Raw genomic sequence first — 23,170 nt, 5'->3', positions numbered from 1 at the left:
TCCAAGACAGATGGCCATCCAACCTCTGCTTAAGAACCTCCAGTAAAGGAGAGTCCACAACCACCTGAGGGAGTCCGCTCCACTGACTACACAGAAAAATACAGTAGATGTTGTTATGACCAGTGAGGTGGCTTGCAAGGTCTTTAGGTGGCAGGAATGGAAGTGGAAGAGTGGGATGCTCAGTCAGTATCATGCAAGCACATGGCTGCTGAGTGAATGATAGTCTCTATTGTATATTGTGGAGATCTGGAGGCAATCCGTATGCATCTGACTGTGCAGGAAAAACAAAAAACACCTTTGATTTTTGTTTCTTTTATTGTGGAACACTTGAGATCAATGTGTAAAACAGCCCTTCCATGCATAGAAGACTCATTCACACACAGAAAGGCACTTTTGGGTTTAACCCACTTTCCATCTGTCTAAAAGCTTCATTGTGTCTGGTGTAGCAGTGGGCAGAAGGTAGATCTGTATCTACTGGTAGATCTGGGTGATTTCAAGATCACCAATTTCTGTTGTTCTTCCTAAATGATACTCTTGAAATGAAGAAAGGAGGAGTGTCATTGTTGCAGGTGGTTGTGGCGGGGTTGCCATCAGGAATAAACCTTTGTGAAGAACTTTCAGTGCTGGCAAAACAAATGCCTTGGGCTCAGAATTCCTCGATTCTACATGCGTCCTCTGCAGCTGGCTCCGGTTCATGGGTTCCAGTAAAACACAAAGTCACTCCTGCAGCCACGAAATCTGCCCACCCCTGTTCTAGTGTGACGGGGTGCTTTATAAGGAAAGATAATTGTACCTGATGCTGTAGACTTGCTGGTGCTCAAGTGGTTTTTGACTAGGTCAGTGACCTGGTTAAGAGATCACCAAGAGCTACATTTGAGGTCAGAAGAGGGCAAGATACTGTCTGTTTCATTTGTAATAGCCACATCAAGATTATGGAATTATATATTTTTAATCCTTTGCAAAGATGCTGTTTTTCACTGTTTCTTTTTCTGAATGTGTTCAAACGTGACAGACTTCTTTTCCCGGGCACAGAAAAATATATCTGCCCAGCAGATAGATTAAACATGAGCTAGAAAAAGATAAAGAGTGTGTTGAAATGACAGTGAATTTTTACATCAGCTTTTGGTGGTGCCATTGAAAGGAATTAATTAATAAATGCCCAGCAAAGGAAGGGGGGGGGGGGGAGAATAAGAAATCCCTTATTTAAACATCAGTAATTAAAATGACACCTACATCCCACCTCCATTTTTCCTCCATGCTGTTGACAACTACTTGTAACTTTGTTGGTTGTTAATTTTCTTCAGCCATCCTTTTCCCCTCAAATGTGACCATGCCTTGTTACTTACACTGTAGCTTACAGAAGTGACACACTTAATATCGGGGGGTCCAAACCTGGATATCTACCAGTGGAGATGGAGATCAGGTAAATGTGCACCTGCTCTTCCAAAGCAAAAGAGAAATGCCCTTTTGGTTTACTCTTGGGAGGGAGCTGGTGTGAAACATGTAGACGGGACCCCAGTCTCAGTTGCACAGTGGCGGGTGATGGAGATGGTGGTGACGATCATCAAACATCATGTCACCAATATGGGAAAGTCATGTCTGCAAATCTGGAGAAACCCATAGATCTTAGTTTGCAGTAGTGGCTTGGCTCAGATTGCCCAAAACACTGGCAAAGCCAGGAGGAGTTGTGGCCCTATCCACAGAAAGGTCTCTGTAGAGAGCTACAAAATACTTAAGACGACACCTTAGAAGAGGGAAGGTACTAATATAAAATTGCGTTAGAAAATGGAATATGTGAGCTTTTTGGACAAGGGAGGGAAAAGAATGTCTCTATAAATTTCTCTGTTTTTCCCCCACAGACACTTAACAAGAACAATTTAATACCAGATGACAGGACCAACTTCTATCCTTTGCAGCAAACAAATGTGTACACAACCACCTATTACCCCAGTACACTGAATAAGTATGACTACAGGCCTGAGGCCTCCCCTGGAAGGACCTTTACCAACAGCTGATGATGGACACCAAGAACTGGATCGCTTCCTTTATGATTTTTATTTTTTAAATTGAGTTTATGGACCAAATATTGGCCCAGTCTCTAGATGTAAATATTATACAGTGGGCCTTTTATTTTCTTTTTTATCAGTGGTCTTACTTTTGAGTAGTACATCTCCTTAAGTGGACCCACTGCTTATGGACAATGGACCATCTTGCCTAAGATTTTTTGAGGAGTCCTCAGCTAGAGACATCGCATACTGCTATGGATATTTATGGCTGGAGATGCCTTTGTGTCTGATGCCATGACAGTCCAAGAACCAACCATTATGTGCTAACTTTGTGTGGAACGGTACTTGGCTACCCAGCAGCGCTTCAGAAACTCAGTGGACATGGGAGACAAATGCCTTCAATGCGCTGAGATGCGTCCTTCATAAGCCTACAGGTTAATGGTAGTATGAATGTCATCCACAAGAGAAGCCTTATCGAACATTGTGCTCAAGATTCTGGTGTTTAGGTTTGGGGGTTGATCAGTGTGTCATCACCATTTCCTGCGACACGTTGAAATAATATGCAGCCTTCAGTGGAAAAAAATTCTAGTGAGATAAACAGAACAAAGATAAGGTACTTCACGCAAAACTAGCATTTTGAAACATTTCCAGCCATAGTTTTGAGGGAAATGTAGGATGACATTACCTGAAGTATAGGTTTGGGTGCTTGAAGCATGGGCTCTGGGTAGAAGAGAATTTATCCCACTGGGGAAAATATGATGAGTGGAACAAGAGCCATGGAATATCTTGATTTTGGAAGGGGTGGGGCAACTATTTTCTTTTAACTTTGATTGTGGTAGTCTCTTAAGGAGCTGCTAGATTGATGGCCTTGCTGTCCTTGTTGAAATCACCAAGCTTTGTGCTAATGCTGATTTTATTTTTTATAATTTTTTATTCACTTGGGGGAAAAATGTTTTGAGTTCAGTTTGTCTCTGAAGAATGTCTTCATAGCATAGTCTAACCCATAAAGCCTACTGCAGATTCCTTCAGTGTCTTCCAGCTAGTACTTCTCCATGGGAGTACAATGTGCACCATCAGTTGACAGTGTCCTTCTGTGTCTGAGCAAGAAGAAGAAAAAGTAATTCTGCTTCGGTAAAGGTAAAAATGGGGTCTGTAGCCTTTTCAAATAATAATAATCCAGTCCAGTTTTGAATGTTATTCTTTGTATATATGTGATTGTGTTAGACCAGTGCAGAAGCCATGTCGTCTTTGGACAGGTGATTGTCTGACATTCATGTCTAGCCAATGCACACCACGCTTTAATGGACATTCCCAGTGTGTCTGGCAACGTGAGCGAGTTTGCCATTGTTGTTCAGCATAACTCCTGGTGCTAAGAGATGGAGACTGCCACAATGCAGAGCATGTAATAAGAGTCCCGGCATGAATGATGAACAATTCCAGAGCTTGGGGATTCTCCTCCATATCTTCTTTCAGCAATGACCATATCTATTTGCAGTTGCTGGCTTGACATTTGTCCAAGCCGTTTGTTTTAGATTCAGGTTCACTGTCTGGCAGCCAGAACTGTGCTCATTACTGTTGCCACCTTTAAAACACATTTTGGACATATAATCTGAATGATGGCACAGTCGAGACCATTAACACAGGCAAGACATGCAAACCGGTCAGTGGCTCTGTGTTCATGATGCAAAATGGCTAGTTTGAATAGGAAGAGCAATCCAGTGCTGATGCCAACACCTGATGTTACCTTATGCAACCACATATCATAAAACATTGGTGCCTAAATTGTGAATGGTATCAGTGGCTGCAGTAGTCTGGATGGATGCATGGGCTGTAGAATTTTTTGGGGATTTAGATATGCAACCTGCTGGGGTTTTGTTTTGGTTTTTGCTGTTTGCTTCCATGTGCCCATGACTGAGAACTTGATCAAATTTCTACAGACTCTAATCCAGACTCTTCTGGGGTTTCTGTTGCACACATGAGGCTCTTTTGAGTGCAGAACATCCCATTCACCTGACAAAAGAAAGCTGCTGCACATGCAGATTTGTGTTTTCCACCGAAATTATTGGGACACTTGCTCGTAGTTGAGCTCCATCTGAGCCTCTATATTGTGTAAGAAATGGCTGGATCAGTGTCACTGTTTCAGAGGGTGCTGCAAAATTGTAATTTATTTTGCAACAGTTCTTAAAAAGGTATATATGCAAATGAATTAAACCTTTCGTTCACTCTTTTTTTGCCATAAAATAAGCCAGATCTATTTTTCAGTTAGATAAAGACTAGAATTTATTTTATTACATAGAATATTTTCCCATTCTGGTTATGCAGCATATCTTTCTTTCTTCAAATGCCAGAAATCAGGGCAGGCTAGGGGAGGGATATTTTTAGTTAGGATATTCCAAATTCATTCTTCCCAGGCATCTGAATGTGAAGAATGACACCCTTTCAAAAATATGAATGGCAATTGCAACGTGGGTGTGCAGATGCCATTTCAACAGAAAGTAGGGTGAATGGGTGGAAAAGAACATCTGAGCTTTTTAACATTCCATTAATGTTTGCATGGCAGTACAATTCTTTAGGGGCAACATCTAATGCAAAATAAGAGCAGTTTCTTATCACATGGCAGGTTAATGACATAGGGCATAGTGACATTCTTGCATCCTAAGTTAATTTAGTGTTTCAGGCACCCAGCTGATAATGTCCATAGTAGAGCGGTCTGATTCTCTGAGGGGTTTTCCAAACACCTGGTATTTATTACACTTGGGGTTGTCATAATGGATGTTGTAGTACACACTGGAAATGTATTTGGTTTGGCAGTGTTGCTTTTGACAGCAGGGCTTAGTCAGCAAGGAAACAAAGCCCCCTCCCAGTGTTTGATGTGGAAACTGAATATGCAAATATTTGGGAATATCCTTCAGAGGAGCAATGCATTTTTGCCATGGGGAAGAGACCCAGCTCTCTTACATCTAGTGGGACACTTTGCACAGCAAGTCTCTTTTGAGACTCATGGGATTTCCTAAACCAGTTCTATGTAGCAGGAGGCAACCATTAAAGTGTCATCAAGTTGCATGCAACCTCAGAGATGCTGTGAGGACTGTGCCCAAATTCTGTACAGTCAAGTGCTACAAAGGATCTCTCATTCACTTTTTGTTTTACTTTTTTTTAAACCACCTTTATAAGCTTAGGCAACATCTACAAGATTCAGTTGAACAGATTTGAAACTAGGGCTTTCATTTTGAGAGGGATATGTTGAACCCAGGGAGTGGGACAGAGAGCAAAGGACACAGCAGGTTAAGATTCTTTTAGAACGGAGGTTTGAATAATAGCAACTACAAATCCTATTTTACAAATCGTATTTTGGAGGTTGTCCTAACTCTTCACTTTCTCCGGGTGCAGGGAAGAAAATGGCTTTTCGTATTTGGGTAGGAAGATGTTGTTAGCTTTTGATTTCAGAATCATAACCTGTGGTTACTCAAATGTGAGGAACTATCACCCTTGTGTTTTGTCTTTTTGAAAAAAATAATAATAGCTTTTTGCAGGAAAGAAGTATGAGCACTACAGTTGCACTGCTCTTATGCATTCTGATACAGCAGTTTCCTACAAGCTGCCATAGAACTCTCCCTCTCAGAAAAGGGGCAGAAGACATATCTATCGTTTCATAGCTGTGGAGCTGCTGCTGCTGGAAATTGTTAAAACGAATGTGGCTAAACCTTGCTAGCAAGGGAGCTGCACACATCATAGAAGGTGTGCCAGACTTTGGCAAGTCCAGTGTGTGGAGAGTACAAGAGTTGATCTAAGTGAGTAACATTTGCTCATCTTTCCTGCTGCTTATCCCAGTGCCCTCTACTGCCATATGTTTAGACTGATAAAGCAGCAAAGCTTAATCACCATACTATATGGGAGCCCTACACAGATTTGCCTTCTCTTTCTGGCAGCACCAGTTGTGATGCAGTTTCTTGAACCTGATGATGTTTTGCCACTTCTGCCAAACTAGTAGTGCAGCAATTGAATCTGCCCTTTTGGTTTACGATGAGGATTTATATTTTAACAAATATACATTGACTTTATTGCTGCAAAGCTAGTTAAGAACACCCTGCTCTTCAATAATATGCACATTCTAATAGAGAAGGGGGAGAACCTTCTTTATGTTAAAAGTAAACCTTTGAAGAATAATGAGATAATGGCATTGGAAAGAAGGTGATTTGAGTGTTTATTCATCTCTTGCAGTAGCTCACCTAGGACATGAGTTATACATGTGTACCTGCTGCCTTATTTTTTTATTTTATTTTAGAGAATGAACTTAGATGAAGATCTGTGTAGGAAGTGGGTATGATTTGAATCCCTTTGCAGGGCGGGGGTATAATTTAGGATTGCTCCCCCATTCTAGCATTACAAAATCTAATGTTAAGAAAAGATTATATCCAGCAATCAAACTAATTAACTCGGTCCATTTAGTCACACCAAATGTGGGACTTTATTACACAAGCAAAATAAAAATGTAAAGTTCATCATAAAGTCCCCTTACTCAAATCCTGTGTATGTTTATATATTTATAACACATACAAATGGTTTAGAATAATAAAAGCAGCACTTGGACTTGAGGATAGGTTTCAAAGGGGAACCCGAAAGAAAATAACAAAACCTTTTCATAGATGAATGAATTTTGTTGTTCAGTTAAAATTGAGGAGTTGACTTTTGTAGCTAGAACTGTTCATCTTCCCAGCCCACAAAAAATCCATTCCTGTTAAGAATGGCAAAGTAAACAATGTTTGTATTTGCTCATACTTTATGAATAAACAGTCCAAATTGACTTAGTATATTGGTCCTATTGTTTTTAATTATCAATAGAGGTGTGTGTAAGGAAAAACTAAGCTGTAAGTAGGAATAATAATAATAATGATCTGAGCTGGGCTCCTTGAGTTCCAGTTTCATTTATGTATTACAGTAAGCCTGCAACTTTAACTTTTGCACATATATGCCTGGGGGGGGGGGGGGAATTAGAAAGGGAGCAGGGTTCTGGGGAAAATGACTTTAACCATCCCATCCACCATTGAACCCAATGCGTTTTGAGTATATGTGGTTTTGGCTTCAGGCACGATCCCCAGACTGTAACCTCCACACAAGTTGCAGGTTTACTGTACTGCAAAAATCAATTGCTTTCAAATTGGTTAGGTGGTATTGTAGATGCTCTTCTACAGGTAAATAAATACTCTTTCATCTTCTAGGCTACTATTCCAGGTTGAATGTAATGGTGTTAAGGGGCTATAGAGTGAATTTAAGAAAAAATTGGTGACTTCTGACCTTGCGGTTGTTGGGCGCATCCAACTTTACTTTCAGTATTCAGTGCATCCCAAATTTAGCCATCCCTATTTCTTTTTGCAGGACTTCATTTTGTACTTGCTGAAAATGAGTTGAGAGGCAGAAAGAAAAGAGAAAAAGCTACATATATTAGTGGCTGTAGAGAGAGGGACTGGTATAAATGGTACTCAAGTTACATTCCTGATTTTTGAAGAGGTATGAAATGTCCTCAAGCTACAAAATAGGCTGTAGTGCACAGTAGCCTATTCACACAATAAAATTAAATTTTAAGCTCTCACAAGACTATTTTTACTATCATATGCTAAAACTATCCCTCTTGAATTGGTTGTCAGTTATTCCCAGTGGGAAGAAAACTCCCATTGGAGCAAGAGAGAACTTGCATCCCACTGGAAGTAACAGGTGCAATTTTGATCCAAACTACAGGAAGAGTAAACTGGTTAAAGCCCTGTTCCCACAAAAACACACCAGCCCCATCTAGTTTACCCTTGAGTCATCTCTAAGTTGAACTATTCAGGTGATACCTCAAGCTATTTTCTGGGCATTTAAAGAGCTGGACAAATTCTAGAAACCTGCCAAAGTGAGATTCCTTAGGGGTGATCTCTGCTATTTATGCCAGATGTACTTTCCAGGAAACAATGCATTCTAAATTAGCAGCTGTATGTCTGGCTCCTAAGCACATTTGCCTGAAACTGAAACTCCACTATGCATGTGGAACACCGTTCTTGCACAGGTAAGACAGTAGATTTTGTGCATCTTTTGCTGTGGGGTCTCTGGATCAGGAAAGTAAACCTCATTTATTTGAATACAGCTATTTAGAATTGGCTAGCTTTTGTGGCAAGGCACTCGCACTGTCAACATGGAATCAGTGTTTCAATAGCCTAGGTTGCAATACGATAAAAGTTGTTTTCCTGCTTCTTTGTTACCTCGCCCGGACCCAACTTGGAACCATTATTATTTGGAGGACACAACTCCCTTCCATCTCAGCCAGCATGGCCACTGTGAGTGTTTCAGCTGACCACACTGGCAGGGCACCCAATATGGCAAGGCTATCCCAACATATATATTGTGTATCAGACACATTGTACTAGTGGTGATATTTGCTTCCAAATAATTCCACTTGTACTAAAATAATCACATCCTGCCCATATATTTATTAGATGGAAGGTTAATGGGTCTATTTCCCTCTAAGGGGTTTCTCTAGTCTTAAGAAAAATACCATCTATAAATAGGTCCTGAAAAGCACCAGCTTCCTAATATTACACTATAAGCCTGTATTTATTTGAAGTGGGTTCAGAGCTATTACACCGCTAAAGCAGAAAAAAGCCCTGAGGGTTAATTTGAGCCAAGGCTCACTGGTGAATCATTTCAAACCATTGTCAGTGCAATGGCTTAGCCCTGCAATACCTAAAGACAGTGTGCTTTTAACCATGTGCAGAATATTCCAGCCCAGTTTACTCACTAGTCCATCTCCCGGGCCCAAAGATATGATGTCTTAAATAGGCATGCACCTCTTGGACACACCAGCGTTTGTTTCAATTGTGAATACAGACCATTTTCTCCCACCTCCCTCTTCTGCTTCAGGATGAAGCTTTAAGGACACATAGATCCTTCGTTTGTAATTTGAAGGGCAAGTTTTTAAAGTTTTGAAGGGCAATTCTTGATCGCTAGTAGGAGGGATGTGTTGCAAGTTTACACTGAGGTCAGGAAGAATTCCATAAAGGCTTGAGGTACAGAAAAGATAAAAGTATGTAGAGGGAAGTCAGCTGCACAACTAACTACTCTCAGCCAGTATCCAAATGTGTGCATATTTGAAATGCAATCTAATTCATTTTTAAAAAGTAAAGCACGAGGAAACACAAATGGGAGATGAAGATGGGAGATACCTCCACTCTATTTTGTAGCTGAAGTGGAGATAAATGACAGCTCTTGAGTATATAAATAGAGATAATTATTATCACAACAACAAGCAGAGTATATGCCTTGTGAAGCAAAATAGGAAAAGAAAATATTATCAGACTCTGTTGTGAAGGCATAATACCCTTCCTATGCAACTGAACACAATGGTACTGTTAGAATAAAGGTGATGTATACTGTTAACCACTGCCTTTAGACACTGTGAATTTTAGGGGTGGGCTGGGCTTCTGTATTTTTATAAATTGTACTATGTAAAGAAGAATTAAGAAATAAAACTCAAACAACCTACTAAGCTTCTGAGTTGTTTGTCAGCAGTAGATAAGATGACAATGGAGTTTAAAGCTGTGGCTGAAGCAAAGGTGCTGAAAGAAATTTATCAATAGTAGCTTCTGGGCAAAGTCCTCATGTTGGTTCCAACTTTTGATGTAGATATAAAATCCCATTATCCATGGAATCCAAAACTTGCTAAATAAGATTAGGGTTCTGGCCACATTACTCCATCACAGGGGAGTAGAAAGAACAGACATTCCCTTCTGCGGAGCCTGCCTCCCCTGGATGAAGTTTAGAAACTGTCCCTTCATTTCAGAGAGTGTGCTTGACAAACCACCTTGACACACATTTATTTGGATATCACAAAGCCAAATGATTTTCAGTAGCTACTAGAAATGCAGCTCCCAGTATATTCAGATAATGAAAATATTGAACTACTATGGAAGCGGATATTAGCCCCCAAACTACCAATTATAGAAATGGTACAAAACAGACTTGCCTCTCTCTATGTGGTGGGGTGGAGACACCCTCTGGAACAGTTGTCAACTGTCCCTTAAGGTTTATTGTGGGATAGGAGATAAATTATTCCCTGTCTGAAATACAAAGTAAGGAAATAAGTGCAAAGTAAGTTATGATGATAAAAAGACATGAAGAAAAAATGTCCTAAAGTAAGCAGGGGCAATCCAAGTCATCCTATGTAAGTCTGAAATAACCACTGAGAATAATTTTGATTCCAAGGAGGACTACACGGGACACTTATCCCCTGTAGAAACAAAAGGTAGTAAAGCAACCTACACTGTCCTGGACAGATACTTTTCAAAAAGAAAGGGAAAGATTGGTTGCACAGGAGACCTTCTACCCAAGTAACCATTGGATACAACCCTATACAAAATTAATATACCTTAATCCATTGAAAAAAGTTATTAATTCCTACAAAAGCTAGTCAATTAAACAATCCACACTTCATTAAATCAACTGGAGGCACATTTCAATCCATTACTTAGTCAATCAGCATTTAAATAAACCATAACTATGTTTAGCAATCAGCTAAACAAAACTTAGTCATTAAAAACCCCCAATTAACTGTCCGACTATTCATTCTAATTGATTTCCCCCCAAGAGTAATACATTTATAGGAACTCTATTGCCGCAAATTAATGTTTCTAATACAAAAAGCCAAAGGAAAACATTCATCGCATGTTCACTCTTACTTAACTCAAATTCATCAGTTCATTATGCTGCCAATTCATTGTAGATACTAATCTCCTAATCCAGAGGTTGATCATTAATTCCTCTGTTTATTGAAGAGTATCAATACTTGGTATCTAAATGGGACTCCATGCTTTCATCTGCTGAAAGCAGTATGTATCACACACAGAGACTATTACAAACATATATCAAGACAGTTTACAATAAATCAATTAAAATAAATAAAAATAATCCCAACACCATTAACAGTCAGTACAAAATTCAACTTAAAAAGTTTGACAAATGACTGGTATCAGTAGCCAGCACAACAGTGGGGGGGGGGTGAGTATTCCAAAGAGTGGGCACCACAAAAAAACCCCTCTTTGGTTGGGAAGATGAGCTTCTGCAGAATGTGGAGCAACCAGGAGGGCCTCAGTAGGTGACCTTAGTGAGAAGACAGGTCTGTACACTTATTTTATAGTATAACCTTTAAAATACAAACAGAATGTACTTACAGGGACAAATAACGTTTCCTTGCAGCCGTTTTATGCCTCCAGCCTTTGTTCTTGCCAAACAGGATGATCCCTTCTGGTGGTGGTGCAGAAAAATATTTATGGGAACAGTAGCTCCTACCTGGACAGACTAGTAGTTGGAACCCAAGCTGCAGGAATGTTGCCTGCTTGCTAAACCATAGCACTGAAAAAGGGGAAGCAAGGCAAACCATGTGGGTAGGGGAGAGGGATATGGAAGTAACAACTCCCTTCGTTGCTGGTCCTATCTTCCACCATGATAGCTTATCCCTGAGAGTGAGTCACTAAAGAACCCAGCAAGATTCATAACTGAGTAGATTTTCCCAGTCCAAGCCAGACAAAAGTCCAAGCCCATATAAAACACTGGAACTAGTAAACTTGTAATTTGCTTTCTAAACGTCTATTCAAGGACACATGAATCTCTCTATCTATGAGGTGTTAAGACATCTTGAATGAAAATCCCCACCAGCTCCAGTTATTTCTTAAGCACAGTAGCTCCAATGAGTTCACCCAGCTCTGCCAGCTTCAGAACCAGACCCATTCTCATGTGAACTGTTCCTCACCTTTGCATGTGCAGGCAAAGATCTGCTTGCTCCAATGAGGTAGGACAAGGCTTGTTCACATGATTAAAGTATTCAACTCTTGTTTCAGATTAGTCATTGCTTCCCCAGTCATAAACCTTAAAATTTCTTCCCCTACCCCCCACCCCTGCTACTGTTAATGTATCTTTCAACTTCCTCTAATTGAAAAACTATTTCTAAGCACCTACATCAGGCATAGGCAAACTTGGCCCTCCAGATGTTTTGGGGCTACAACTCCCATCATCCCTAGCTAACAGGATCAGTGGTCAGGAATGATGGGAACTGTAGTCCCAAAATAGCTGGAGGGCCGAGTTTGCCTATGCCTGACCTACATCTCATCTCTTAAAATGAAATTTGCAACAGTTGAGGCAAATATAATTTAGGTCTTGCTGCCTCATTTGGGTTTATTTAATATTAATCCATTGGACCTAATTCTGTATCAGTGTATTCTGTATGATCAAACGGTTAGGCTAAATTTATGGAAGTGTTTTAATTTATTAGCCTAGGTTTACTGGCTGCATCCATTTTTTTAAAATGTATGTACTCAACCAAAGTATAATTTGCCACTGCAGCATGACAAGTGCCTTAAAGCATAATCCTACCCACACTTACCTGTGAGAGCCTCACTGAGCTCAACGGGGCTGATTTTTACTAATGTAGATAGAACATAGCACTCTTAGTGACTAGTTCCACTTGCCTGAAATACAAACAAATGAATATAAAACTTAAAGTTTGACTATCAGAATTTCTTTACACCTGGAAGGGTTACCAGCTCTTCCCTCTCCTACTTTATATTTCCTGTCCTATTTTAAAGGCAGGGGACAATTAACAAGGCCTTTAAGATTCCATTAACACATAGTAATATTGTGCCCCTGAACCTTTGGTTTCAGACAAGCATCCTGAATTTTACTATGCTAGATCTTCAAACAGGGCTAATTGTGTGGTGTTTCAAATTTCAGCTTTAGACCCTTTTGCTATATATGACCAGGAAGCCAATAGACTTGAATTTCCAAGGACACTGCTCTTAACGCAAAAGAATAAGAAAATGGGCTATTTACTTGCTTCAAGAACCAGAGCCATATGATCAACATTTATAGGCTGAAAGACTAGTCCCAATGGTCTTGAAATAACATTTTTTATCATTGTTACATATCACTATAAAATGGGCCCATTTTGATTGAGGGATGATCATAGATTCTTATTGGGAAAATGTTATCGCTCTCGTCCCTTTTATTAATCAAACTAAAGACCATGGAAAGTGACAAGAGTCAGGGACACTTGTAGTTTATGTTCCGGTGCAACTGGAAATTTATATCACAGTCTTGTGCTGAAAATTACACCATAATATCATAAAAAATAGATTGGATTTCTAATAACCTGAAACCAGCTACACCTGCATGCATAATGCCTCATTCCTAGTCAATCATAAGCTATAATTTTGAGAGTTTTCATATTCACAAATGTGCCTCTGGGAATTTATTTTTTTAATGCATCCGATTAGAAAGTAATTGAGAGGCACCACATCAGTAAAAACAAACTTAGTGAGAACTAGATTGAGCTTTATCCCCTAGATTCCTTAACACTTTACATGCGGGAAATTTCTACATGGAATTGTTTAGTATTAAGGCACATTTGTGCACAATTAGCACATCCACACATCCTTTGCTAATGGGTCTGCAATGTAATGCTAATCTACTCTTCAACTGACTAAAACTACAACATCTCTAGGAAGCAACATGTTTGTCCTTCCCCCTTTCTCTAGTTTTCCACAACAAACACACCAAAATATAAAGAGCAGAAATTCTAAACTTTGTTTTTGTTATCCAAAGCATCTTTCCTTCAGTACAGCACAAGTGACACTTACCTGTGCCTTCAGCTTGTCTGTTGAGAATACAAGGTAAGATGTATTATCTTCGTCCATAAAAAGCCAAATTCAGGATTAGGACCTGAATTTACCAGGTTACTATTAAAGCCACCCCATTTGAAAAAGTTCACATCAACAGAATCAGTGTTAGATGAAATCTGAGGCATCACCTTGATATTTTTTGTCCCAAGTCAGAAATGACTGTGACTCATCATATCAGACATAAATGTTGTACATTTTTCTAGGTTAAACAAATACTCTGAGGAAAATACATAATAAATATAACAAAAATTTAAACTTTTTTTTTTAAAAAAACCCCACACACATTAAAACCATAATTACAGACAGGTTTTTTTACAAGCTTTATCCAAAAAGCTTGATTAAAGAACAGAACAGTAGCTTTTTTTTGTTTACAAGACACAGCTTGTCACAAAAACCAGCCCTTGATGGGATAATTTGAGGCCAATTCTGAAACAAGAAACAAAGATTCTATTGCTTGTGATTTGGAAGATCATCTCATGGCACTGTCTTGAGAAAAGCCCAACTTATTTTTGAGTTTTGACAATTCACCAAAAAATTGCATGTCCAGTTCTTCTGGCAGCTGCCATTTGTATAATGACCTGGAAAACGATCCCTTGTTAAACCTGTTCCTAAGCTTGCATCTCTTGCCAACAGACATATGACAAAAAGCCATGTTGGAATCCTCCACAACAAAGCCAGCAGCGGATACCTCAATGAATATTACCATCGCTCTAGGATATTATATGGCATCCAAGCACAAAGGATGACTCACAAGCTACAATTAACCTTTTTAATGTGTATCAAGTATTACACAAGTTAACACCAAACACTTACAGCAAGATTCCAGTTTAAAGAGAACTCCAAAGTGATAGGTGAAGTTTACGTATCTAGATGTATTAGACAGTGGGTTTTAAATAAGTTTTATTAAAAAATAAAAGACATCACAGACACAATCCATGAGAAACCTGTCCTACTTAGGTTCCAAAGGGAAAATAATAATGAATGGGAATAGGGCAGGACCACACCTCTAAATTTATTTCCATGAGATGAATGCAGGATATGCTTCTGACAGATTGTGCCCCATGTCAGCATATTACATACAAAAGTAGAACTTGCCCTAAAATAAAAATATCCTTTTTTCCTACAAAATTACAAAAAGCAAAATGCTTACAAATCCTAATGAAATCATTTTATGTTCTATGTATTTGTTTTTACAATTTCAGGTTAGATTTACAAAAGTCATACCCACAAATGAAAGGGAATCGTTTTTACTACAGGTTCACACACCAGGCCTAGTTAAAACAAATCCTGAGATGCAATTAAAAATCCATGCAATTTAACAGATAAAACTTTCTCTGAAACATAAAGGTGAGGATACTGCATATCGCAGAACATGCAGAATTCTGACAGGTGAACGACTACATGCATATAAAAAAGTTGAGTTCAAAGAAAAGCTTAGACATGAGAAAACAGTGGCTGTAAAAAATTAGTTAAGCTAAATGTGGAGTTACTGAATTGAGGTTTGTCGTGAACCTTAAGCAAAGGACAACCAACCTAAGATCAGACCAAAGTGTTTTTGACATTTCACCACAGCTCAAGCCAATACTCAACACCTGTGTGACCCAATTTACCACACTTTCTCATTATTTAATGGATTGTGTTGTTTCAGAACCTGCAGCTGTATATCCAAATGAAACAAAAATATGGATCTTAAGATGTCAAGTTGGACAACTGAAGGCTCATGGGAGATAGCAATAAACCTCTCCAGCTCACATTGGGAAATCCTGACACTAGCTTCAATTCTTCCCATATCTGAAACATTGCAGATACAAATACAGAAAGAATGCAAAGTGCCCTAATTGGTACAAAAAAATGGGGAGTGCAATGAAGGCAAACTGTAGAGGGGGTTTGATCCTGAAACTCTCAGGCTCCTAGGTCGCCTTGTTCTGGAGGGGGAAAACAGAAAATGTAAAAAAGACTCTGCTACGTGTTCAGAAACCCATGCATATGCTGTCATTGCATAGAACAGAAAAGCCACTCAACATGGCACTGCCAAAAAGAATTAAGCTTTTCTTCTTTAAAAGAATAAAATCCAAGCCTTTCTGGTTGTGAAGATACGCTTCAAAAAGTGTTGGCAATGGAGGGTGAAATCTCAAAAGCCAGAGTTAGAGGGCAGTCTATTGTCAGCTCCTTGAACCTCTCAATCACTAGCACAGATAGGAATAAATCATACAACATCAAAGCCTATTAATTTATGTAAGTTTCTGAATTCATTGTTTGGTACAGAGTATTTCTCTTTTCAGTCAGTGGTCTTCTAGCCTGGGTTAAAGAGGATCCTGGCCCATTTCCAGGGGTGGAAGTGCAGACTTCTACTATACAATTGCGTTTTCCATGCCGTAACAAAGATTCATTGATTTCCTCATACAAACCCAGATCATGACGCTTTCCTAACATGCCCTTTACCATAGCCTACTGCAATTATCTACATTTTCTTCTATTTATTTATTTACTTATTTCATTCATTCATTCAAATATAACACACAAAAATTGTGTGCTCATGAAACATGGGATACAACCCAGTAGTTCTAAAAAAAAATGTGTGCGGTAGCACACATCATCTTAGAAAAGGGACTCCCCATGCTCTCACACAAGGGCTGGAAATACCTCTATCAATGGAATTGGTCATCAACAGTACTTATAATTACCGTGTGTGTGTGTGTGTGTTCATTTGATCAAAATATTTTGATTAACTGATTACGTGATTAAATGTCACAGACCTTATTCGTTTGTTTCTGCATGCACAACACAGCCACACTGACCAGTATTTTCCATTTCACATGCGAAAATAATTCCACATGCTTATCTTGCTTGAACTTCTAGGCAGGACGCAAGTCACTGAGCACGGACAGAGGTGGGCATTCTTTTCCCCCAAGCTGGAAATGATCAATGATAAAAAGATTTGGTGCATTCTCTCAGGAACATATTTTGAACACTCTGGCACGTAAATTCTTAACACGTTTACTCGAAATTAAATTTGTTTGAATGATACCAAATTCCCAAGTAAGTGTGGCTCTAGCATCAAACTATGGGATGTAATTAGAATGGCAATCAATGCCTTTCACTGTTAACTGATAAAATACTGATCTAAATTTAGATCATTATATTATCATTTCAATATTTAGACATTTAGAGAGAATTAATGTAAGACTGCTCTGAGAAGAGTTCATATTCCTGACTCATTCAAAACAAGGGCAGATCTACTCATTTGAATGAGACCAAGCAAATGTCTAACAGATAGTAAAACTTCACTAATTTATTAGAGAACATATTGGGCAGGCTGCCTGGAGCACAAGGTTAGATAAGATATAGTCCACTGGGAATTTCTCCTGTACAAGTTACATTGAATGAAGGGGGGCAACACAAGATTGTGCTGCTCCTATTCACTTCAACAGAACTAGCATGGAAGAACTTCTCTTCAGTGTCTTCATGATAGTCTATATATAACCCTGACCATTTCTATACAATTGCTGTATGTACCTATCTAGCCAATCGTGTCACTTTCACTTTAATGTTGGGAAATAATTGATGAGTAAAAGGTATAAGCAACCACATCACATCCAAAAAGGGTTTTCCAAAACACCTTTGCTGCTCTAGCAACTTGAGAAGTTACCACTATTATGCAATATAATTATAAAGCAGGTTAATGACCAAATCAAAATTTCTGCTATCAGAACCTTTATAGGCTGTCTTGAGCCACTGTATAATGTATAGCCTTCATATTCATTAATTCTACCTAATGCCTATATATCTACTTCCCTTTTTAGTAAAGCACACACCTGGAGGTGGCTCATTTTGCATTGTGTGTTCAATCTTTATAAAATCAAAACGTTTCCCACACATTCAATAGTGCACACAAGGATATAACACTTCTTCAGGTTATGCCAGTATGCCTTACATATGAGATAGGAGAGTAGGCAGCCACATTGTCTGAACAGGAGATCTGCACTACATAAAAGATGGGACAACAGATCTGTCTTATCCTAGACAGTGACAATAAAGTTATACCTGTATTATCTCACACACATCAGATGAGGACACCAAGTTCAAAAAGTGACTGGCCCAAGCACAACTCCAGGAAATGAAGCAGCAGATCCTACTCACATTTTCTAGTTCTCAGCCAACAAGTTGGGGATTTCTTTTTAACAACACAAATGCAAAAAGAAGAAAAAAGGATACTATCATCATGTTGCCACCAGGCTGCCCTCTGACTAGGAGGACATCTACTTGCACCAATCTTCTAGTTCATTTTTAAGTGCTCAAGAGAAGTAAGACAAAACTCAGGAACAAAAAAGTGCCTTGACTCATCTTGGGAGCAGATTACACAGAGAGTTTCTTTCCCTAAAACCTCAACAGTGAGAAATGCCTTGAAGATGACAAAGGAAGCGTAATCAAGGGGAACACCTAACCTGATTCTATGGACTCATTTTAGCTAATGCCACACAAATAACATGGCAGCCAGGAGGGGTATGTGTATGTGAAAAAACACCATCTGCTTCTTGTGAAAGTACTTCAAATGTATATAGCTGCAGTCCCAGTAGGATAACTCTTTATTAGCAAAAAGAAAGTTCAACCTTGATGTAACTGGGACCAGGATGTATTAATTGACATTGCTATTAGATGAAAGCTAGATTGTTCCCTACTGGGCAATGAAAGGGTGTTAAGTGGATGGCCTTGTTCCTCCTTGTAGGTGTTTCACCCCAAGAGAAAAATCATGTGGCAAGAGTTGTGAGGAAGCCTGCTTGAAAAAAATACAGAAAAGCCTGTCTGTAAAGTGAGGGGAAATCAGAATCTTTCTATACAGTCATACCTCGGGTTACAGACGCTTCAGGTTGCGTTTTTTCAGGTTACGGGCGCTCCGAAACCCGGAAGTACTGGAGCGGGTTACTTCCGAGTTTCGGAGGTTGCACATGTGCTAAATCGTGCTTTGCGCGTGCGCAGATGCATCGAATCGCAACCCGCGCGTGCGCAGACGCGCTGTTGCAGGTTGCGAACATGCACCCCGCACGGATCACGTTCACAACCCGAGCGTCCACTGTATTGCAGATTAAAATGGCTATATTTTGGCTGAAAGGTACTTCTAAGAGACAGGTTTTTCGTCTTTCACGAGCTGTCAGGGATCAGTTCATCAAGCTGTCACATCCTATTAACCAATATGGAATACAAAATGGCACCATAACAACAACAAAAAGTTGACGCTATAAAATGACACCAATAATTCCATTTAAGATCCTAAATGTAAACTGTAGAAATATTTCAGTTATCCACAGAATAAAATGACTGGACAAACAGAATAAAGCCATGTGTCTGAGAAATATTGCTTAATTTCTGAATTACAGTGGCCAAATGAATCAAGAGTGGCAGAATGGAACTTCTTTGAAGGAGTGAAACATATCCAAATCCAAAGTTCTCACTGAAGCATAATATTAGATTGTGGAATCCACAAATGCCCCTGAGCAAGATGGCTTTGTTACCTCCTCTTAAAAACAAAATAGTCACTCAACTGTGTTATGTAAACTATGTCATTACTTGAAGAGATTGCTTTTCAAATGGACAATGGCACTAAATATATCATTAGAATTTCGACACTGTGGAAATTTACTACTAAAAATACACTCATAAGATTTCTATGTGCAAACATATTTTACACGCATGCACACAGACCGACCGACCAACGGAAGAGAACAAGCTCAGGATAAAAACTCAGTATTAACAGAGCTATAAGAATGCTCATGAAAGTGTTTCAAAATATTTGTGTTAGTAGAGAAGCATACTGGCCACAATTTAGTAAACACAGGTTGACAATTCCCTCTCTCAAATGGATGGTAGCAACATGTATTTTGCATGAGATTTGCATCAGATTTCTTGCAAAGCATGAGCACGTGAAGCTTTGTAAAACCAACTGGAGAAGCTAGATTGGCTTTTGAAAACAAAGCCAACTCAGTAATAGGCCTCGTAATACAGGATACACAGTACTGCAACTACCATGTTATGCAAAGTTCCAAGGCTGGAGACTCTGGGTTGGAATCAGACTTTGCTCCTGCTGGCGGACAAGGGAGATTCCCTGCTCTCCTGCACCCTCAGTCTCACCCACCTCCCTCAATGTTCCAGAAAGTTGGGCTGAAACACTGTGGGAGAAGAGAAATTGGTAAATGATCTGCCCACTGGATCGAAAGCTTTCTATAGAAGATAAAAGTCTGGATCGATTTGATTTGCCATTTAATTTTGTTACCCGAAAGTACCACCACTGAATATCTGTTTAAAAACAAAATCACACATGATAGGCACTCTTTAAATTGTTAACTAGCTTGAAAACACACGTGACTTGTCACAGAAAAGCTATAAATTTTGTTCCGTCAGCTTGATAAAACATTGGGAGGACAGCTTGCAGTATTTGGATAGAGAAATGAATTAAAAATATCCCAGTAAAGGTAGTGCTGACCCATGATACCATCACAACCGATGTCATTCCTATACTAAGGCAATTATTTGTTTTAAACATAACTGAATATATAGCACCAACTGATATAAGACCCTTCAATGGGAGAAGGGGAGGGGTTAGAAAACATTAGAAATCGCTTCATTAGAAAATAAATGTAGTGTACAAGGGGCATGTCAAGTCATTTATATGGATATTAAATATTTGGTCATAGTTAAAATCCTAGAAGGATAAATTCATATCTACCTACTATTCTCATTTTGATAGAGCTTAGAGGACTCATAGTGAGGGAACAACTTGTTCAGCCCTGATTAACTACGTTGCAAATATTTAGCCATCAAAATGACACTTGTCTTTTCATATACTACACCATGGAGGATAGTATATTGTTTAAAAAGCAGGAAAAATATTGGAACATCAGAATTCTTACTAGACTCTTTAGGCTGCAAAAATAGACTTTTTGTGATGGTGATTATGTTCCTCCCTTAAACCCTAAGTAAGATATTCATTTTGTATCTATCTTGTAAATGGCTTGAGTTGGCACAAAATCTGTATACCCAGTTAAATAGCTTATTAAATAAAAATCTCACAGTTAATAAACTATAGCTTCTCCCTAATGCACATTCTTCTGAGTGTGTGCTTTTAAAAAAATATTCAAATTCCCATTCAAGTACAACACTCACCATCGTTATCAAGATAATAAAATCTGAAATTAGGAAGTGTACTTTAAAACCCACTTTGTAAGTTCAGTTAAAAGGTCAATGTTAAAACTGTTTAGGTTTTTTCCCGCTTTGACCTTTGGTCTTTTCAATTTCCAAAGGAAAGAGGCAGAGGAGGGTTCTAACTTCCATCCTCTTCTGGAGCTCCCTTCTGTTTTGTGCTATCAAACGGAGACGATGACGTCGAGATAAAGTCTATCGTAGGATTCCCTGAAGCACAGGATGAGCAGAAGACTTAGCAGACAGGAGCCTGGGAGGCACCAGTTAAACCAAGAGAACTCTGGGTGGGTGTGGGGAAAAGAAGAAAGATTAGTCTTGAATATTGATGTAAGCATGTCCTACTTCATCATAAAAAACGGCCAGTTCTTTAAAAGCATCATAATTTAGGTTAAGGCAAACACTTCGGAGAAAGACCTCTGCAATCTTTGTCAGAAAGAAGTTGTCCTCATTGAAAATAGGGGTACTGTAAGAAATCGAGCTGGGGTGCTCAAATAGGCCACCACCCCTGCTTGACTTCTTCCAGCTGAACTGGGGCACACAGGACAGCCTTGCCTATTCTGTGTCTTTAGTTGTTACGTTTGAGAACTAACAGAAACAAAACTATTTACATATAAACGAAAAGCATTATAAAGCAACAAAGATTTTGATATAAGAAGATGCAGTGAGAATAAACACATTGAGACAAAATTTATGATTTGATTATAACCTTTGTCATGGAACATTTTAAAAACAAAATTAATTAAATTTTAGCCATCTTAATTTGCTTGGTAAGTAAGTCACAATGATGGGATGAGGTCTTCACAACTCCTTTGCTGTGCAGACATTGTGGTGGAGAAAGATTAAGAGCATCTCTGCATCCTACCACAATTACAAATGCTCACAAGAACATTAGGCTTATACAGCTATGTGTCAGGAAAGTTGAGCACAGTGAGACCATATTTATAAATTGGATTTCAAATCCAGAGTCTGTAAATCATTCCAGAATGAGCTGTGAGTGCTTTTTAAAGATCTACAGTGTGTGTTCATTTAGTCAATTCTTTTGACTCCCAACAGCTATTCTTTTGCCTTCCTAGTCTTGTATTGAGAGAATATCTTTTTAATCAACAACAGCAGTCTGATTTGGCTTGTCAGGACAAGCAAATGTAATTTCTCCAGCAAAAGATGCAATCCAAACCAATGCTGTCCAATGGTTAATTATTAAAGTTAATCAGTAGGCAAGGACAATGCAAATGCCACCTCCCTATCAATATTATGTGTATCTCTGAAGAAATGCCTACTTTGTTCACTGTTTTTACAGAACTCTAAATGTACCCTCAGGTCTAAAACCACCTAAAAACACTGGTCTGGTTTAATCCCAGTAACTCACAGGGCTAAAGGTGCAAAACTCTCAATATCATAGACAGCACTGCTTCTTCAGAAATATCTCTTTATGTTCTATTAGGCATCACCCACTACTAATATTTTTGCTATCGATTACATCAAAAGCTTTACCTTTTACCACATTGAATAGAATGTGCACCAACTAAGTAAAATCACTACAGTTTCCAGTATCCTCACATTCCCTTATGCTCCTCTCCCTCAAACTGCCAAATTAATACATGGAAACTATCCAACCATAAGTGGTCTATATATTTGTTTAAAAGACGGCAACCGTCTTTATGGGGCTTTCAAATGTCAAAGCTATTTTTTCTGGCGAAAATGATGTCAGCTAACAAGAATGCGCTTAAAAAATAATAATTCAAAGCAAGAAACTAAACTTATGGCATTACAATGCACCAGTAGCAGTCATCATGTGGGTTGTAAGTCTGCTCTGCTGGCATATCCAGTAGAAGTGTATACTGGGAGGCACTAACAGCAAAATCTGTGTGTATTCTATTCTCCCTCCAAGGAATCATGGCATTGTAGGTCAGGATGATTCTATGGCAGTTCTTGTGAAAGAACAGCAAGAGCTGAAGAAAAATCAAATATGGAAAGGACTGATATATGTGAGGTTGCAGAAATATTCATCCTTTCAACCAATAGCTAAGGGCCATTGCATTCCTGGTTCATTATTTACATGTACACACAGGGCACTTTACATGAACATGTAAACAACAGCATGTAGTACATGCATACAACAAACATCTGCAAACACATACAACTTAAGTATGGGAGATGTACAAGAAGATGTACGTTAGGCTAAAGACCTTTTTCTCTGTTGTATGAGAGGGTACGTTTCAGAAGGAAACCATTCTTCAGATGGTACCACACCCTTTGTGCTCTACAGGG

General features: G+C 38.9%; 2 protein-coding genes across 12 annotated transcripts in view; one reads left to right on the top strand and one right to left on the bottom strand.

Annotated features, from left to right (window-relative positions):
- The window catches only part of SEMA5B (semaphorin 5B), a 358,315-nt gene extending 342,150 nt beyond the window's left edge, over nucleotides 1–16,165 (top strand). For all 11 annotated transcript variants that reach the window (XM_077934877.1, XM_077934909.1, XM_077934914.1 and 8 more), the window contains one exon: nucleotides 1,860–16,165. In XM_077934877.1, coding sequence (XP_077791003.1) covers nucleotides 1,860–2,015 — 156 coding nt within the window. In that variant the 3' untranslated portion in view covers nucleotides 2,016–16,165. The remainder of the gene's footprint in view (nucleotides 1–1,859) is intronic.
- SLC49A4 (solute carrier family 49 member 4) overlaps nucleotides 14,464–23,170 on the bottom strand; it is a 70,166-nt gene continuing 61,459 nt past the window's right edge. The window contains exon 9 of the mRNA XM_077934922.1: nucleotides 14,464–21,182. Coding sequence (XP_077791048.1) covers nucleotides 21,067–21,182 — 116 coding nt within the window. The 3' untranslated portion in view covers nucleotides 14,464–21,066. The remainder of the gene's footprint in view (nucleotides 21,183–23,170) is intronic.

The sequence above is a fragment of the Podarcis muralis genome, chromosome 1 (assembly GCF_964188315.1).
Source record: "Podarcis muralis chromosome 1, rPodMur119.hap1.1, whole genome shotgun sequence".
NCBI classification, from domain to species: domain Eukaryota; kingdom Metazoa; phylum Chordata; class Lepidosauria; order Squamata; family Lacertidae; genus Podarcis; species Podarcis muralis.
This window is presented reverse-complemented; position numbering and strand designations above follow the sequence as displayed.